The 21,217-nt window shown below is 37.5% G+C and overlaps 1 protein-coding gene across 2 annotated transcripts in view; it reads right to left on the minus strand.

Moving 5' to 3' along the window:
* VWA8 (von Willebrand factor A domain containing 8) overlaps window positions 1-21,217 on the minus strand; it is a 368,625-nt gene that overhangs the window by 130,590 nt on the left and 216,818 nt on the right. For both annotated transcript variants that reach the window (XM_033436725.2, XM_004274556.3), the window contains exons 27-28: window positions 1,856-1,964; window positions 576-714 (exon numbers count right to left, since the gene is read on the minus strand). In XM_033436725.2, coding sequence (XP_033292616.1) covers window positions 576-714; window positions 1,856-1,964 — 248 coding nt within the window. The remainder of the gene's footprint in view (window positions 1-575; window positions 715-1,855; window positions 1,965-21,217) is intronic.

Below are 21,217 nucleotides of genomic sequence, written 5' to 3' on the forward strand. Positions count from 1 at the left end.
AAGTTAGAGAATTTCTCCCTTTCCCCTGCCATCACTTCTGTTTATATCACCTTGGTAACTGTCATCAATTGAAAACTTCTGCCAAAAAGTACCCAGGGCACACCGCATGAATCAGTAGGTAATGGCAACAGTCCAGAGACGCAGATGCCAGAAATTCACATCCTTTATTTGCCATTCTTTACAACGAGAGGTTTAATGACTGCAAATCCTCCTGCTTTCAGGGTTCATGCAATCACCAAACTGGAATCCGAGCCAAAAAAAATCCAATGTTTTTCCTTTTTCTTTCCCTCTTCTATTTTTAGCACACGCCTGGGTGTGTTTAACTTTGTGCTACAATTGTAATGAGAAGCAGACATATGCATATAAACTCAGCAGTGCTTATGTGGATTTCACAATAGTATTTTGTTAGGTTGTTATAGGAAATTAGTTCTAAATTACATATAATTGCCATCCAATCCAAGAATGACACAGTTACTGAGTCTATCATAGACTTCTTGATGTCTAGAGGTTATTTTGATCCTGCTTTTAAAAAAATCAGTGCAGGAAGGAAAAATCAAAAGAATAAACTGACATACCATGTGATGTAGCGATGTCGCAGATTAAGTTAATTTCATCCAATGGTAACTTCCAGGAGGCACATTCTTCAGTAAAGGTATGGGATCTTCCTTCATGTCTTTCTATTGGATACTCCTGTATGTTTATAAGTGCTGGACCCTACAAAAAATAGTTATCTGAGTTAAGACATTTGTGTAGTTGGCAAAAAGTAGAAAAGCTAAAGTTCTTCCAAAATACAGATTTTCAGTTCAAATATTCCACATCTTGATATGCCTCTTCTCATTTTACTGACTAGCATGACACTTATAACAATCCTAATACCATATACTTGCATTTATAAATGCTTTCACATGTGCTATCTTATTTAATTTCTCACTTTCTTTTTTTTTTTACTCACAAAATATAGCAGATGTAAAATCCCATAGGAGTTCTCATTCCTTCATTCTTTCCTAAGTCAAGAGCAAGTTTTGAACTTCAAGTATTGGGACCCAGAGCTGTCCAAACCAGAATAATTTTTTAAATACAGTGGACTCTTGAACATTGATTTGCATGCCCTTACAGTCCTTAATTAATCAAAAATGTTTGGGTTAGATATTTACTATTTTGCCATCCATGGGCGCTCTCACCCCTTCTATCTAGGCTGTATCTTAGGAGCTAGAAGATTAAAAACGACATTCCTCACACTCCTATTGCAACTAGTGACTGATACTAGTTAATGTACTGTCTGAGGCTGCTTTTTTGCTCCCATGGCAAAGTTGAGTAGTTGTGACAGAATCTGTATGGTCACAATGCCTAACATATTTACTATCTGGCCCTTTACAGGAAAAGTTTGCTGATCCTGCCTTACTGTGCAGCTCCCAACAACAGGGGTGGTAGCAGAAGCAAAAACACTCATCTTGAAACCAAAAGTCCAGCGATGGTCCCTTGACTCTGTTCCTCCTGTCCTTTCTAATGATTTTATAAGCGTCTAATTCCCCACAGTCAAACCTAGAGGGGTTTCTATTGCAACTAGTGACTGATATTCCTTTGCCCTTTTTCACAAGAACAAATATAATGGAGTAACTATCCTATCTGACTTTCCTGAAATACAGGATAGTGCTTAGGAATTCTACTGGTCATTAGCCATTACCTACCTTGAGTCCCTCAGAGGCCAGACTGCCTTAAGAATTAGAGCAGAAGTTAATCTATTCTAAAATAACATCAGAACAAGTCATTTCTGAGATTGAATGGATTTTCTCCAGGGAAGATATAGAAAAATGGATAACATTCAATATTCTAATGAAGAAAGAATGATATCAACCTTTACATCTATACGATGAGTTTCTGCTGGACACAATAGTTTTTGCATTCCATTTCTTGACTGACCAATTGTCCAATAGCCCATGAAGGTCTGCTGTGGCAAAGGCAACCTGTCAAGGATTAATTTGAAGAATAAACATTTCTTCTTGTTTCCAAGTCATAGGAAAAAATAATGAGCCATATATTACTGACCACACAAGCAAAATTGAAGAATGCTTTACTTAGAAGTGAGTTATATTTAATTTTATTAAAAGATAGTCTTTAATATGATATTTAAAATATACTTTGAAAAGAAAAAGATTTCACATTTCAGAAACTCAGAAGGTAAGGTCCTAGTCTGTTTTTACCTTAATGACAAATATAATTAGGGTTTACATATTTTTTCCCTGAATTGGTAAATACTTAGCAATTTAATATCAAATTCCCATTACAGTATAGGAAGGATTTAGGAAAAACAATGGAGCAATCCATCAATTTTTTCATTCTATTCTCCTAAATTTGAAATCAAATAATAAATAGTACACAGTACTACCAGTCACATGCTTGTAAGTTGTACAGGGCAAGTTTCATAGGGTCTATCTTAGCACTTTAATTTTTTTTTTTAACTTTGACTTGACATATAATATACCTACAGAAACGTTCATATAAATGTGCCACTTAGTCCTGAGCACATGTGTGCGTCCAGCACCCAAGCAGCACCAACACTCAGAAACTCCCATGGACCACTTCAGTCATTACCCCTACCAAGGGAGCTACTATTCTGACTTCTAATGGAATTATTCTGTGTTTAGATTCCATTTTATTTAAAATTACATTTAAACAAAATAACTTGTGAAAACAAATATAGCAACGCTAAAGTACAAAACCACAGACAAATTCTTTAGAATAAGTTTTTACTTTTTAATCATACTACCTTTTCTTTGAATCTTTAAAAGAGGAACCATTAATTTGTCACTTAATTCATTATAAATTTCTTATTCCATGGTAAGTGAAGGCCAAAAATGATTCAGAGTTAAAAGTTCTTTAAAAATAAGGCACATATATGTGGCTATAAATTGAAATGTATGCTTGAAATGAGCGTGATGATCATTAAAAGAGTACATATTGATATTTAGAAAATCATTTTATTTTCAGTGAAAGAGTAATCTGACAAAATATCTCCATATACTTAATAAGACCACACAAGGCTTAGATTTTTTTTGCATAGAATATGAAACCAGAGAAGATTGGTTCAAGATGGCGGAGTAAAACGATGTGTTCTTACTCTCTCTTGCAAGAACACCAGAATCATAACTAACTGCTGAACAATCATTGACAGGAAGACACTGGAACTCACCAAAAAAGATACTCCACATCCAAAGACAAAGGAGAAGCCACAATGAGATGGTAGGAGGGGCACAATCACAACAAAATCAAATCCTATAGCTACTGGGTGGGTGACACAAACTGGAGAACACTTATACCACAGAAGTCCACCCACCGGAGTGAAGGTTCTGAGGCCCACGTCAGGCTTCCCAATCTGGGGTTCCAGCAACGGGAGGAGGAATTCCTAGAGAATCAGACTTTGAAGGCTAGGCGGATTTGAATGCAGGACTTCGACAAGACTGGGGGAAACAGAGACTCCACTCTTGGAGGGCACACACGAAGTAGTGTGTGCATTGGGACCCAGGGGAAGGAGCAGTAACCCCACAGGAGACTGAACCAGACCTACCTGCTAGTGTTGGAGGGTCTCCTGCTGAGGCAGGGGGTGGTTGTGTCTCACCGTGAGGACAAGGACACTGGCAGCAGAAGTTCTGGGAAGCACTCCTTGGTGTGAGCCCTCCCAGAGTCCGCCATTAGGCCCACCAAAGAGCCCGGGTCGCCTCAGGCCAAACAATTAACAGGGAGGAAACTCAGCCCCACCCATCAGCAGACAAGAGGATTAAAGTTTTACTGAGCTCTGCCCACAAAAGCAAGAGCCAGCTCTACCCACCACCAGTCCCTCACATCGGGAAACTTGCACAAGCCTCTTAGATAGCCTCATCCACCAGAGGGCAGACAGCAGAAGCAAGAAAAACTACAATCCTGTAGCCTGTGGAACAAAAACCACATTCACAGAGAGACAGACAAGATGAAAAGGCAGAGAGCTATGTACCAGATGAAGGAACAAGATAAACCCCGAGAAAAACAACTAAATGAAGTGGAGATAGGCAACTTTCCAGAAAAAGTATTCAGAATAATGGTAGTGAAGATGGTGCAGGACCTCAGAAAAAGAATGGAGGCAAAGATCGAGAAGATGCAAGAAATGTTTAACAAAGATCTAGAAGAACTAAAGAACAAACAAACAGAGATGAACAACACAATAACTGAAATGAAAAATACACTAGAAGGAATCAATAGCAGAGGCAGAAGAATGGATAAGTGACCTGGAAGACAGAATGGTGGAATTCACTGCTGTGGAACAGAATAAAGAAAAAAGAATGAAAAGAAATGAAAACAGCCTAAGAGACCTCTGGGACAACATTAAACACAACAACATTCGCACTATAGGGGTCCCAGAAGGAGAAGAGAGAGAGAAAGGACCCAAGAAAATATTTGAAGAGATTATAGTTGAAAACTTCCCTAACATGGGAAAGGAAATAGCCACCCAAGTCCAGGAAGTGCAGGGAGTCCCATACAGGATAAACCCAAGGAGAAACACACCAAGACACATAGTAATCAAATCGGCAAAAATTAAAGACAAAGAAAAGTTATTGAAAGCAGCAAGGGAAAAATGACAAATAACATACAAGGGAACTCCCATAAGGTTAACAGCTGATTTCTCAGCACAAACTCTACAAGCCAGAAGGGACTGGCATCATATACTTAAAGTGGTGAAAGGGAAGAAACTACAACCGAGATTACTCTACCCGGCAAGGATCTCGTTCAGATTCGATGGAGAAATCAAAAGCTTTACAGACAAGCAAAAGCTAAGAGAATTCAGCACCACCAAACCAGCTTTACAACAAATGCTAAAGGAACTTCTCTAAGTGGAAAACACAAGAGAAGAAAAGGACCTACAAAGCCAAACCCAAAACAATTAAGAAAATGGTAATAGGAACATACATATCGATAATTACCTTAAACATGAATGGATTAAATGCTCCAACCAAAAGACACAGACTTGCTGAATGGATACAAAGACAAGACCCATATATATGCTGTCTACAAGAGACCCACTTCAGACCTAGGGACACATTCAGACTGAAAGTGAGGGGATGGAAAAAGATATTCCATGCAAATGGAAATCAAAAGAAAGCAATACTCATATCAGATAAAATAGACTTTAAAATAAAGAATGTTACAAGAGACAAGGAAGGACACTACATAATGATCAAGGGATCAATCCAAGAAGGAAATATAACAATTATAAATATATATGCCCCCAACACAGGAGCACCTCAATACATAAGGCAACTGCAAACAGCTATAAAAGAGGAAGTCGACAGTAACACAATAATAGTAGGGGACTTTAACACCTCACTTACACCAATGGACAGATCATCCAAACAGAAAATTAATAAGGAAACACAAGCTTTAAATGACACAAGAGACCAGATAGATTTAATTGATATTTATAGGATATTCCATCCCAAAACAGCAGATTACACTTTCTTCTCAAGTGCGCATGGAACATTCTCCTGGTTAGAGCACATCTTGGGTCACAAATCAAGCCTCAGTAAATTTAAGAAAACTGAAATCATATCAAGCATCTTTTCTGACCACAACGCTATGAGATTAGAAATCAATTACAGGAAAAAAATGTAAAAAACACAAACACATGGAGGCTAAACAAGACGTTACTAAATAACCAAGAGATCACTGAAGAAATCAGAGGAAATCAAAAAATACCTAGAGACAAATGATAATGAAAACACAACGATCCAAAACCTAGGGGATGCAGCAAAAGCAGTTCTAAGAGGGAGGTTTGTAGCTATACAAACCTACCTCAAGAAACAAGAAAAATCCCAAATAAACTTTCTAACCTTACCCCTAAAGGAACAAGAGAAAGAAGAACAAACAAAACCCAAAGTTAGCAGAAGGAAAGTAATCATAAAGATCAGAGCAGAAATAAATGAAATAAAAACAAAGAAAACAATAGCAAAGATCAATAAATCTAAAAGCTGGTTCTTTGAGAGGATAAACAAAATTGATAAACCATTAGCCAGACTCATCGAGAAAAAGAGGGAGAAGACGCAACTCAATAAAATTAGAAACAAAAAAGAAGTTACAACAGACACCGCAGAACTACAAAGCATCCAAAGAGACTAAGACAAGCAACTCTATGATAATAAAATGGACAACCTGGAAGAAATGAGAAAAATTCTTAGAAAGGTATAAGCTTCCAAGACTGAACCAGGAAGAAACAGAAAATATGAACAGACCAATCACAAGTAATGAAATTGAAACTGTGATTAAAAATCTTCCAACAAACAAAAGTCCAGGACCAGATGGCTTCACAGGTGAATTCTATCAAACATTTAGAGAAGAGCTAACACCCATTCATCTCAAACTCTTCCAAAAAACTGCAGAGGAATGAACACTCCCAAACTCACTCTATGAGGCCACCATCACCCTGATACCAAAACCAGACAAAGATACTACAAAAATAGAAAATTACAGACCAATATCACTGATGAATATAGATGCAAAAAGCCTCAACAAAATAGTAGCAAACACGGGCTTCCCTGGTGGCGCAGTGGTTGAGAGTCCGCCTGCCGAAGCAGGGGAAACGGGTTCGTGCCCTGGTCGGAGAAGATCCAACATGCCACAGAGCGGCTGAACCCATGAGCCATGGCCACTGAGCCTGCACGTCCGGAGCCTGTGCTCCGCAATGGGAGAGGCCACAACAGTGAGAGGTCTGCATACAGCAAAACAAAACAAAAAACAAAAAAAAACTAGCAAACAGAATCCAACAACACATTAAAAGGATCATACACCATGATCAAGTGGGATTTATCCCAGGGATGTAAGGATCCTTCAATATAGGCAAATCCATCAATGTGATACACCATATAAACAAATTGAAGAATAAAAACCATATGATCATCTCAACAGATGCAGAAAAAGCTTTTGAAAAAATTCAACACCTATTTATGATAAAAACTTTCTAGAAAGTGGGCATAGAGGGAACCTCCCTCAACATAACAAAGGCCATATGTGACAAACCCACAGCAAACATCATTCTCAATGGTGAAAAACCGAAAACATTTCCCCTAAGACCAGGAACAAGACAAGGATGTCCACTCTTGCCACTATTATTCAACACAGTTTTGGAAGTCCTAACCATGGCAATCAGAGAAGGAAAAGAAATGAAAGGAATACAAATTGGAAAAGAAGTAAAATTGTCACTGTTTGCAGATGACATGATACTATACATAAAGAATCCTAAAGATGCCACCAGAAAACTACTAGAGCTAATCAATGAATTTGGTAAAGTTGCAGGATACAAAATTAATGCACAGAAATCTTTTGCATTCCGATACACTAATGATAAAAAATCTGAAAGAGAAATTAAGGAAACACTCCCATTTACCATTGCAACAAAAAGAATAAAATACCTAGGAATAAACCTACCTAGGGAGACAAAACACCTGTAGACAGAAAACTATAAGACACTGTTGAAAGAAATTAAAGATGATACCAACAGATGGAGAGATATACCATGTTCTTCGATTGGAAGAATCAACACTGTGAAAATGACGATACTACCCAAAGCAATCCAGAGATTCAACGCAATCCCCATGAAATTACCAATGGCATTTTTTACAGAACTAGAAAAAAAAGTCTTAAAATTTGTATGGAGACACAAAAGATCCCGAATAGCCAAAGCAGTCTTGAGGGAAAAAAACGGAGCTGAAGGAATCAGACTCCCTGACTTCAGACTATAATACAAAGCTACAGTAATCAAGACAATATGGTACTGACACAAAAATAGAAATATAGATCAATGGAACAGGATAGAAAGCCCAGAGATAAACCCACGCACCTATGGTCAACTAATCTATGACAAAGGAGGCAAGCATATAAAATGGAGAAAAGACAGCCTCTTCAATAAGTGGTGCTGGGAAAACTGGACAGCTCCATGTAAAAGAATGAAATTAGAGGGCTTCCCTGGTGGCACAGTGGTTGAGAGTCCACCTGCCAAATGCAGGGGACACGGGTTCGCGCCCCGGTCCGGGAGGATCCCACGTGCTGCGGAGCGGCTGGGCCCGTGAGTGATGGCCACTGGGCCTGCGCGTCCAGAGCCTGTGCTCCGTGGCGGGAGAGGCCACAGCAGTGAGAGGCCCATGTACCGCAAAAAAACCCCAAAACAAAACAAACAACAACAACAAAAAGAATGAAATTAGAAAACTCCCTAACATCATACACAAAAATAAACTCAAAATGGATTAGAGACCTAAATATAAGACCAGACCCTATAAAACTCCTAGTGGAAAACATAGGAAGAACACTCTTTGATATAAATCACAGCAAGATCTTTTTTGATCCACCTCCTAGAGTCATGGAAATAAAAACAAAAATAAACAAATGGGACCTAATGAAACTTAAAAGCTTTTGCAAAGCAAAGGAAACTATACACAAGACCAAAAGACAGCCCTCATAATGGGAGAAAATATTTGCGAACAAATCAACGGACAAAGAATTAATCTCCAAAATATATAAACAGCTCATGCAGCTCAATATTAAAAAAGCAAACAAGCCAATCAAAAAATGGGGAGAAGACCTAAATAGACATTTCTCCAAAGCAGACATACAGATGGCCAAGAAGCACATGAAAAGCTGCTCAACATCACTAATTATTAGAGAAATGCAAATCCAAACTACAATGAGGTATCACCTCACACCAGTTAGGATGGGTATCATCAGAAAATCTACAAACAAATGCTGGAGAGGGTGTGGAGAAAAGGGAACCCTCTTGCACTGTTGGTGGGAATGTAAATTGATACAGCCACTATGGAGAACAGTATGGAGGTTCCTTAAAAAACTAAAAATAGAATTACCATATGACCCAGCAATCCCAGTACTGGGCATATACCCAGAGAAAACTATAATTCAAAAAGACACATGCACCCCAATGTTCATTGCAGCAGTATGTACAATAGCCAGGTCATGGAAGCAACCTAAATGCCCAGTGACAGACCAATGGATAAAGAAGATGTGGTACATGTATAGAATGGAATATTACTCAGCCATAAAAAGGAATGAAATTGGGTCATTTGTAGAGATGTGGATGAATCTAGAGACTGTCATACAGAGTGAAGTAAGTCAGAAAAAGAAATATCGCATATTAACGCATATATGTGGAACCTAGAAAAATGGTACAGATGAACCGGTTTGCAGGGCAGAAATTGAGACACAGATGTAGACAATAAACATATGGACACCAAGGGGGGAAAGTGGCGGGGGGGTGGTGGTGGTGGTGTGATGAATTAGGTGATTGGGATTGACAGGTATACACTAATAAGTATAAAATGGATAACTAATAAGAACCTGCTGTATAAAAAATAAGTAAAATTAAATTTAAAAAAGGTTTGCTAAATTGTACAAAAAAAGAATATGAAACCATGCTTTCTGGTGGAATATGATTTTTGTCCTTTGAAATGTTAATGTTTAACACAGAAGGAAAGAAATTTAAAAGAAATTTACATTGAAATTTTTCTAAGTCATAAATCATTCGGAAGTACGTATGTGTTTTTGTATCTGTCATTTAAAATACATTTTAAGTACGTGAACAATTATCCTGATTGGTCATCCACTTATTTCCATGTTTCTACCGGTAATGAGGTGGAAGAGGCAGTGAGTCAGAGGATTTACTATTACTGTGTTCTCTCTTAAATGTTATAAAAACACATTTCCGTGTCAAAAGGGCAGATCTTGAAAACATCTCAAAGACTGGAATCTCCCTGTCCTTGTTTAGGGGATGAACAGGATTCTTCATTGCTTTCAGCAGTTCACCAAAGGAGAATTAAGTCTCTAAATACAGAGGAGAAAACAAAGGAAGGAGACACACCTAATTTCCCTCTAATGTAGAAGACTTAGTAGGTTCTAGTGCTAGTTCTTTTATTAACTAGCAAACTTGTGAAGGGAAAAGTTAGACAATTTCTCTGAGTGTTAATTTCTTCCTTTGTGAGATGAAAGGGATAATCTGTAAGGTTCTGGTTTCTTACAGCTGGGGGAGGTCTCTGATGATCACTAAAGTGAGTGGAGCGAAGTACCAGTGGTAGATCTTACATTACCTTAGTGCTCTGGAGTTAAAATAAATAAACAGAATGAAATTATCTATACCTATCAATAGAATAGGTGCCTGATAGACAAAATTGCTGTTTTTTTTTTTTTTTTAAAGGAGCTCTACATACATCCTAAATTGGCTCTTTAAAGACAAGAGAAACAGTTACACAACTGGAAATCTAATCAGAAGTGGAGAATTGCTTAATAAAAATGATGCTCGGTTGATAGGTTGAAATCTAGCCTAAAAAACACGTCTAATATATCCTTTAATAATCCCACAAAGTATCATACAGATGCTAAAAACAAAACAAAACCAAAAACTTTTATCCATTTGGGAAAAAGTAACTTTGCTCGACTTCCAATTTTTACTGACAACCCCCAGGGATATTCATGAAAGCTGCTTTGAACTTGCCAACTCATTCTAAGTAACAGTCATGGAAATTACAGGTTGCCTGGTTCCATTTAAAAATAGTACTAGCAGTTTGGTTGGCAGAGTATGGGAAAGACCTTCAGGTGCCCCATATAGAAGCTATTCCAGAACCACATAACAAGATGCTATTAGCGTTAACAATTGCAACTGAAAGTCACATACGCAGGGTGTTCTGCTGTTGCACAATCAAACTGACTCTGTCAGATCCTTGGTAACACAGGGAGTTGTTTCTAGACTTCCTGTGGGCTCCAGGCTGGCCAACTGAGGTAAACCAAAGCCCCTCATTTATTTTCCACTAAGTCCTCCCAATAAGTTGTGGAAAAATTGGACGGTTATTAACTCTCTCTCCTTCAATAAGTTAGTAGTTAGGGGGAAGGGGAATTATAACTGAGTGTATGAATAAGCTTTGGAATTCGAAACATATTCAACAGTAATTTGGGGGTAATTCTAACTACTAACCAGTTAGCAAAACGCCCTATATTCCATTACTGAAATCTGTCATTCAACTCCAACCAGACTTAAGTTGTTATACCTGACCTGATTGAAACAACAATGTCATTTTCCATAGTTTTAAGATCTTGTCACTTGTATTGTTTAAGTTTGTTAAAGTCCTAGCTGGAATGATGTCTGGATTTGATTTTAAAGGGGAAGAGGATGAACTTAAGACTTATAGATAGTACTACTTTTTATCATGTCATTCATGAATTTATGTTTTTTAAAACAATGAAGTATTTCAATTCATATGTTGTGATGTTTCTTAATCCCTTGTGGAAGAATTAATAAAGATCTGGAAGAAAAACTTTTAACTAAAAAAAAAGGTGACTTTCAAAATTATGACTCAGGTCAAATTATAGCACTTAGCCAAGTTACAGAAAGGAAAAAGTTTTTTTTAAGCATGCATGCATTTCATAACACGGTGCACATGGACACCAAAGTTGAGTTATAGAGTCTGAATGACATACAAGAGATTTGTCTAAGATTGTTCCATAGAGGTGAGCTGGGGTTTTAAAGAGTATGTTCTGGCAAACTTCTGCCTTCTCTGAACATTTGCCAATACTATTTCTGGAGTATGAAAGAAACACATGAAAAAGATTTGGATCTTTCTAGGGGCATTCTGCAAAAGTTGTTGATATACCTATTATCAACAATTCCTAAAACATTTCCTTACCACAAGAACTACTAATTTTCATGGGAATAATGGAACCCTTCTGGGTAGTTCCACCGACACTCAAAAATTCACCAATTACTACCATCTTTGAGAAGAAAAAGAACAACTCCAATTTTAGCAGGCCTCACTCATTCCTAATGTTTTAAATCTAACCTCTGGTAATAATTAACTGAGTTTACTGGAACCTTTAATAGAATAACACTGACAAATATTTCCACCTTTGGTTCTTACCCCTTCCTCTTACTCTCCAGCTAATGTATGCCTTAATTACCTCAAATTGCTACTTGCTGTTCCTGAACACGCTATGCATTTTCATGCTTCCATGAGGTTATTACTTCAGCCCAGAATCCCTCTGCTATTGCCTCTTTGATGAAATCCTTCTCATCTTTAAGGCCCAATTCAAATATTACTTCCCCTTGCATCCTTCTCCCATATTTCTTTCTGGGCAGAATGAATCTCTTGCTCTTCTGGGTTTCCATGGAAATTTGTACATATGGAACTCTTAGAAACTCTTAAGATAGAGTTCTGTAGAATTTGCCATTTTCAAATTTAAGACCTGATAGAGAATAACAGTTTTAGAGAGCATGGTCAGAAGTGAATCTATGAAATCCCTTGTAAATATTTATACTTACTAAAATAAAAAGTCAACACACTACATAGAGAAAACAGAAATGCCACTCTAAACACTTTAAATTAGTAATAATGGGTACTACTATCCCCAATTACCCTCCCTTGTTTGCTAGAAACTTCTGAATTTCCCTTCCCTACAGTCGCACATGGTGCTGGTAAATAAATTTTGCTTTGCTGCAAATGGTACGTACACGAGTATGTACATGTGCTTTCCCTTTCACTGGCTGGCTCTGCATTTAGACATTATGGTTTTCACTTTATAACTTAGACTTGTGCACCTCTGCCACCAAGGTCCTGCTGTGGTCACAGAAATAAAGATTCATTTGGATATAGGATGGAAAAAGATTTAGGGAGACTTGTTATTCTTGGCTAACACTTCTCAAATTGCTCCCCGGTATCCAGCGTGACACTGTGCAGGGTCCGTGCTACTGCCCAGGGTCACTCCGTGCTAAAGCAGATGTTGTCACCTTGCTCCACATATCTCTGGCTTTCTTCTTCATAGAAGATGTGAAACTACAGTTCTGGGGCTTGGGTTTCCTTTCCCTCATCTCTCTTCAAATATCACTGCAAAAACTTCTCTTTTTCTGCCATCTGCTTTACCAACTACATCTTAGTATTTTCCAATCTTAAATTCTTTCCGTTTCTAATTATTCACATCAATAATGACTGGGACTGAAACTTTCCCAGTTGGAAATTTTCCCAGAAAACAAACAAACAAACAAAAGTTGTTTGGGGCTTCCCTGGTGGCGCAGTGGTTGAGAGTCCGCCTCCCGATGCAGGGGACACGGGTTTGTGCCCTGGTCCAGGAAGATCCCACATGCCGCGGAGTGGCTGGGCCCGTGAGCCATGGCCGCTGAGCCTGCGCGTCCGGAGCCTGTGCTCCGCAACGGAGAGGCCACAACAGTGAGAGGCCCAAGTAAAAAAAAAAAAAAAAAAAAAAAGTTGTTTGAGTCCTGTTATTTCCCACAAAAAGGATTCATAGGATGAGAAACCCTACTGCGAATGTAGTACTTTGAACATAAAATTGCGTAATAAGGTTGGGAGTTTACATGTTTTCCCAAGATTGTTAATTCATTGAAGGTAAGGCTGACATCTTACTCACTTGTATCTCTGGCACTCAGAATCCATCGATTCTGCTACGGAAACCTCTCTCACCGGCGTCCCTCTTTTTCATTCCCACTGCCACAATGGAAGCTCTCACTGTTCATCACCGGGATTACTGCAGTTGCTTCCCAGCAGGTGGGTCTTCCTGCCTTCAGTTTCACGGCCTTTCAGTTTCTTATCTTTAGAAAACTTAAAGGGGTCTTCCTAAATTATGAATCAGACCATGCTACTTTCTGGCTTCAAATTCTTCTAGGGTTCCCCCGACTCTTCTCTCCCTTTTAGTCTCACCACATAGCATGCCCTCATTTAATCTTTAGTTTTAGTCACCAAAATACTTGCATTTTCCAAAAGGCACCATGACCTCTTAAAACTGTCTCTGCTTGAAGCGCTTTCTTCTCCTTTATTTGCCTGGAGAACACCTAGTCATCCTATAAAGATTCAGCTTGGTTACTGTCCCTGAATCTCCCCCAGGGCAGAAGGCAGCAACCCCACCTCTTCACTCGCTCTTGTGTGGCTCTCACAGAACACAAGTCACTCTACTTCAGTGCTTCCCCAATTATAATGACCTCCTTGAAGGCAGGTACTGAGCCTTCTTCACCTTTATATTTCTGACTCCCTACTTAGTGTTTACCACATAAATGTTCAATAGTGTTTGTTAAATGAATGAATATTTGGTTACATTACAACTGACAACATCTTCACCTACTTGTTTCTCATCTTGATGGCAAGTTGCAAACCACCATGGCAGATCTTCCTCACTGCATCCTGACTACATGACTCTCAACAAACAATGCAATCTACTCTGCAAGTGTATTTGGAAGAGTTACCTATCGGTCGGGATTGGGGATTTCTACTCAGCCAGGTGACAGATATCACTTACAAACGCCTAAAGAATCAAGGATAATTCTGTGAGACTGCTGAAGATGAGTATGGAAGAAGATTCATAGATCTTGACAATTTCTATGTAGATTGGTGATATTTTTAAATTTTTCTCTGCACCCCCATAAAGGAGCTGAAAGCAAATAAAATGGCTGTGAAGCTACTTCATAATATACCGAGAGAATAAAGGGCAAGGACTATGAAACTGTAAAGCCCAATACCACCCTTCTGCTTATAATAGTGTCATTATGTAAATCTTACTGTTTTTGAAAACTGAGAGCTCTTTTACGAAGTGCAAGTAAATCATGATGCAGAGTGGAACTGCAGACCTTAGAACTTCACGATCAATATAATGAACTCATCTGTAAAAACCAGACTTCAAAAAGAAAATTATACCATATAATAGTTTGGAAAATGGAAGGAGAAGCACAAAACTTTAAGAAGTGCGTCTTTTAATTTAATGGGATAAATAGTAAACTGATAATCATTCTTATATTGAAAGATAAACCTTATGAAATTACTCCTAAGGGAGGCCCTGGTTGGGGATGTTTTTGATGTCTCTGGTACTTGGAAGACCCCGTAGTTGGTCTTGGTCAGAGAAGAAGCAGCTGCTGTTGATGTTCCAATTACACAGGATAAGTCTTAATGTAGAAAACTGATTCTAGACAGATACCCTTTTAAGACACATTCAGTATAGATGAAACTATTCTGTCTGCAAATGTGCACACCTGGCACTACTCTAAACAGAAAGATCAATACTAAACATGATCATGTACCACACACTGCAATGAAATATCAACACCTCTTACAACAGGAAAGCATGACCTTAGCTACCTTCATTGGGAGTTCTGTTAAAATATGCTGTGAGACTGGCTGATAAAGTAATGAATGGTTGCTGATATAAGGGCGAAGAGTGACAACTTGTTCAGGTATCCAATTCATCTAGGGGCAGTGAACCATAGAATCTATGAGTTTGAAGGACATTAAAAGCTATTTAATCCGGTATTCTAAGTTTGAATCACTTGAGTACCTCCCCAACAAGATTCATCCTGATCTCTTTGAATCCGGACTACAAGAAGGTATACGCTACCTTTCCCCTGGGGAGTCCATTCCACCTTTGAACACAGGAGCTATTGGCCCCGCGATGGAGGCCAACTCTAATTTGTAATGACTTAGAAGCAACTCACAGATGCACAGAAAATGCACAGTGATTTATAATTATTCTGCCAAAGCTAACTATATAATGAGTGTGATTTTGAGGATGGTAGTTCTAAGTAAAGGATTCTATATAGAATAAACTGAAAAAAGAAAAGAATCGTTCTACTCATTTTGAAGAATTTGTGAATGTCACCTATTTTGACTTTTCAAAAATCAAATCCTTATTGTAGGAGAAAAGATATAAGCAAATTTGCTTGCATTGTATAAAAAAGATGTTTTTATTTACTTCTGTAATCCATGACAAATGGCATTAATTTAAAGGACACTGTGATTAAAACGATGGGCCTAGTCACCACATAAAAGTTAAATGTATATTTTGCATGATACATGTCCCAAAAGGGTAGGAAATGAAATTTGGAAAACAACTCTGAAGTTTCTTTAGAAACATTATGTTTAAAATCTTGCAGTCCAGTGTTGATTACATTGCTTTCTCATGCAAGAATGTGGAGACTGCATGGTGAGTGAACAAAAGGCTCTGGAACAGACAGATCTGTGTTTGAATCTCCCATCCTGCCATTTATTAGTTGTATAATTTGTTAAGTTACTTAGAGTCTCTTGAGCCTCAGTTTCTTCATCTGTAACACATACACACACACACTCTTACACCTACTAGATAATAAAATAGGAAGGAATTACTTGCCCAATAGAAAAAACAGAATTGTTGTATAGATTGAGTTAGTATTTGTGAAGTGCTTAGAGCCCTTAGTAAGCATTTGATAAATATCAATATTTTAATTTTTGCTGCCTTAAAAATGTGTTGTCTTCTCTCCCTTGATACGTTTATGTTGATGTCTACCAATGCATAAAACTTACTTATATTGTGTTGAACTGCCATAGCAATGTCCGGTTAACTTAATTTCTCATTTGTCATTGGTAAGGGTGCCAATGTTACACCCTTAGAGTAGGCATTGCAGAGCGGTGTAAGCTTTGCTGTCCTGGAGGCAAAGGTCCCACGAAATAGCAATTTCAGAATAGACCTTTACTTTAACATTTTAATTTTATTTAAATAGGAAAACAGAATGAAAAATTCCAGGGCCCAGATAGTCTATGGACATTTAAAAAATAAAATATAGAAAATAATACACATGTTAGAATAGAAAGTGAGGCCCCCTTTCCCCTTTCCAGAGCCTCTCCCAAAGGCAACTACTATTAACAGCTACCACTGTGTTTTAAAATTATTTAAAATGTGAACCTATTAGAGAAATTTAATAAAAATATTGGCTAATATGGTCTTAGACCACATAAAGTTACCTTATTTTGCTTGAAAAGTGAAGTTAATAAAATTTTAATAAAGCATTTGAAAGCAGAGAGAGAATACAGACATCAAGAGGACACTGGAGGAGTAATTACAAGACTCCACAGGGCTTCTTCATCAGCTATGGGACACTTTAAAAGAGCAGTCACATATAACAGTCATTTTTAGATGTACAGTCTGTCTAGCAACAGCATTTCTATGAGTCTGTAAAGGATAATGACATTGAAACATATGCATAAAGACACAAAGTGTTGATATTAATGTGTTTATTCCTTACTTTGTGTTGAAATGCCAGAGAAATGCCTGGCATAAAGCACCTTAGATGCTATATGATCTGTTCATTACGTTAGAATAAATATCTTAAGTCTAAAAACTCAACTAACAAGAGGGAAGGAGAAAAAAGTGGGGTAATGGGAGGAATGTCATACATACTCGAATCTAAACCATTATAGATACATTTCTTTTCAACAAAGAAGAGTGAGAATGAAGTGTTTATAAAAGGATCTTCTTTCAGGGACATGTCTCTCCTATTAAGAAGAAAAACTCAGAAAAGAAAAACTAGAAAGAAATATTTCTCAGTTGAAATAACACATAGAATCCTAGGAAAAGAGCTAGAAGGATTAAACAATGGTTGTCTCTGGATGGTGGAATTATTAGTGTTTTAATTTTCTTTTTGCTCATTTATTTAAAAAATAAATAGGATATCACTCTTCATTTAGTAAATATGCATCATAGAGAAATCCTACATATAAAAGCCTTTAAATTTCCTCAAATTTTTTATTCTACTTGTCTTACACAAATAAATGTTTGGTAGACCATAGATACTTTGCCAGTGACAAACAGGCAATAAATGCTTTGGGAAAAAAAAAAAGAAACTGGCTTAAGAATAAACTAAGCAGGGCTTCCCTGGTAGCGCAGTGGTTAAGAATCCGCCTGCCAATGTAGGGGACATGGGTTTGAGCCCTGGTCCAGGAAGATCCCATATGCTGCGGAGCAACTAAGCCCTTGCACCACAACTACTGCCTGCACTCTAGAGCCCGTGAGCCACAACTACTGAGCCCGCGTGCCACAACTACTGAAGCCCGCGCACCTACAGCCCGTGCTCCGCAACAAGAGAAGCCACCGCAATGACAAGCCTGTGCACTGCAGTGAAGAGCAGCTCCCACTCTCTGCAACTAGAGAAAGCCTGCGTGCAGCAACAAAGACCCAACGCAGCCCAAAATATATAAATAAATACATTTATTAAAAAAAAAAGAATCAACTAAGCAGCATTAAAAAAAATCAATAGGGTTGAGGACAAAGCATGTGGATCAAGAAGGATGATCATTTAAATATTTTATAGATTATGTGTGTCTCCCAGGGAAGACAGGGAGAGAAAAATACATGAAGCTAAAATTCAGAGGGTAGAGATCATTTCTCTGTATGTTTGATTTATGTAAATATGACTACAATGTTTGAGAAGGTTCAATAAATTCCTCTTGTGTTCCAAATCAGGAAGGAATGATGGCTAGTATGCTTCTTATATATAGTAGCCAAATAAAGTTTTCTAGAGTTTTTATTTTTCTAAATGAATTACCTTGTGTTTTACTTCATGAACCTCCATTATTTAAAAAAAAAAAAGGAAAGCTTAATTGGGGATGAAGAGTCTTTAGAATGATTTTTGTTATGCCAAAAGTCTATATTAACCTGCTTTTCGACTTACTTGTCATTGTGAAATATGGCTAAACCCCCCAAATGTGAATCTATCACAACTCTCTGAAGGATAAGAATATGTATATTACACGTATGACATCTTGGTCAATGATGATTTCCAAGTTGATTATCTAAAATCCTAGGGCCCTTTTAAACCAAAACTATTTGTAATTTTCAGTATCCAAAGAATAACTCTGATTAGAAACTGCCTACAATCTGCATATGGATCTGCTTATATTTGTCCTTAGAATTGGAATTAAAATTACGTATATTATAGCTCTGCCCCTGATCAGCTTTCTAACCTTAGGCAAGTGATGTAACCTCTCTGTTCCTCAAATTCCTTATCTATAAAATGCAATAATAATATGACATATATTAAGATAAAATATTGTGTAAGTCTCTTAAAAATGGATGTACCAAAATAAAGGACTTTTTCCTTCCTTTAAAACAAATGTTTCCCTAGCATGTTAGAGTTCATAAATTACTCTGAAACACACTTTTAAATTTGGAAGTGCTAATGTGCCAGCAGTATGTTTATTCCCAAATAAAAGAAACTTTAAAAAAAATAAAAGCTCATTTGAGGGTAAAACAAGCAAACGTTGCTTTGAAATGTAGATCTGTATCTACTATAGCAGATAATCTATATGCCTTTGGTTGGATGTTTGCGCTTAATTATACATATATATGTATGTGTGTATGTGTGTGTGTATCTTTTTCCCCAATAATGACATTTGAAACTCAAAAGCTCGGATTATTTTTTTAAGAGCTCAGAGTTTAAGCCAAATCCTCCTATTTCTGCCTAAATTTCTCCCAGTGTGCCTCCTTATTTTCATTATGTTTGCCATCTCTCTGGCATATCCTTTCCTGTGTATTCGAAACTTAAAAGGAAACAACAGAAAAACCTCAGGAAGTACTAGTGGAAAAGGGCAAATGCAATGTGGGTGTCTAGGGAGCCAATTCTGATCCCAATACTAAGATGTGGAATCTATTTATTCAACAGATCAGGAAGAAGAGCTGCATTATGGCTCAATCAAGCAAGGTAAGATAACAGCCCAGTATGATGCAGCCTATAAGTACCAGGTTTAGCAAAGGTTTAGTAAATAAGATAAATCCTGTTCCTCTCATAATATCACAATAGGCCTTAAAAAAAAAAATGTACAGAGACCTATGGGATAGGTAGCATCACTGCACTATTTAGGAGAATAAAAGGGAAAGTGACAGGATCTCTCTTAGGAATTTCACTAAAGAGCACTAACTAACGGGACGTCACCAAACAGCCAAAATATATTCTGATTTCAGCTGAGGAGGAAGGTGCTGTAGAAGACACATGAAAACTTCCCTCTTCTACAACATCTGTCTTACATCTCTTTTTACTTATATGCAGTGGATGGTCAATTACTTCTCCATCCCTCTCTTGTGTGTGAATGTGACCATCTTATTCGGGATTCAATGTAATTTTGCTCCTATCGAATAAAGATTGGATTAGAGAACAAGAAAATTAACAGCAACAATTTTTCATTCAGGGCAATAGGATATTAATAGTAATGAAAACATTTGGTCCTTCTTCCTTGGGGACAGAAATCCAATGTGGATCTTCTTCAGTAACATAGTATCTCCAGAGATGGGCAGGAGCACCCTCAAAGAACTGATTTAGCAAAAGGTCTAGTGAAGTAGAAGGTTTAGCAAAAGGTATGGAAAAGTCAAAGCAAATCATAAGACTGCATGAGGACAACTTTAAATCTTCAGAGGTCTATGTGATTACTATTAACTGTGCTACTCTAGGGGGGAAACAGAAAGTGTTGGTACCACTTCTTTTTAATTTGTTTTTGTTTTTGCAGATGAGAGAAAATTAAGATTATATTAAAATGCAAAGGATGTCAGAATAGGAATGAACCTTATTAACCTTATAAAGATGAAAATATATTCTGGCCTCACTAGGACAGTCTTATTGTGCATCTCTTTTTACAGAGTTATTATTAATAGTGCCCTTTCATTCTAAAAAATGTATTAATTAGGTGAAAAGGTATATGGTTATGCTATCTAGAATAAAATGCTCTCAATTTTACAAACAGGGTAAAATCTGTTTCTTCATGTCTGACCCAGACATACAGGTTGAACATGTGACTAACTGCTGAATTCCCAGGACATTGCTTTGTTCACTTTATCAGGCTACCCTCTCAAAGTACAAGGCTGATAATTCGATAGACATAAAACATATGGAACCTGTGGATTTCACTAAAGGGTAATAAAACATCACTACTTTTGAGCTGCTCAAGTCATTGCAATTTACAGGTGAGGAAAAAATGCTTTGAATGTGCAAATCGTAGTCTAGTACTATCTCCACCCTGAAGGAAAACTCACACATCCCCCACATGGGCTACAAGTCTATTTTTAGCTATACACAGTGGGTGGACAACTAGTTCTTTCCATCCTGGTCTTAGGCATGACCATCTTGTTTCCAGGCTCAATGTACTTTTGCTTCCACTCATAAGTAAGTACTAGAGCTGTAATTAACTTGCCATGGCAACAATGAACAAGCCATGGCAAGAATTTTTCAGTTTAGAACTGGAGACAGTAATGAATAAGTTAAATCATTTTATCTGTCTTCCTTAAAACTTAAATTGCCAACAATTTTCTTTTGATTGATCTTACCAACTAATATGTATTTGAATTTTTATTTCAAGTTGTACAAGAGTACCAAAAAAATTATTTTAAAATCACAAGCCTGGTTTCCATG

The sequence above is a fragment of the Orcinus orca genome, chromosome 18 (assembly GCF_937001465.1).
Source record: "Orcinus orca chromosome 18, mOrcOrc1.1, whole genome shotgun sequence".
Lineage (NCBI taxonomy): Eukaryota > Metazoa > Chordata > Mammalia > Artiodactyla > Delphinidae > Orcinus > Orcinus orca.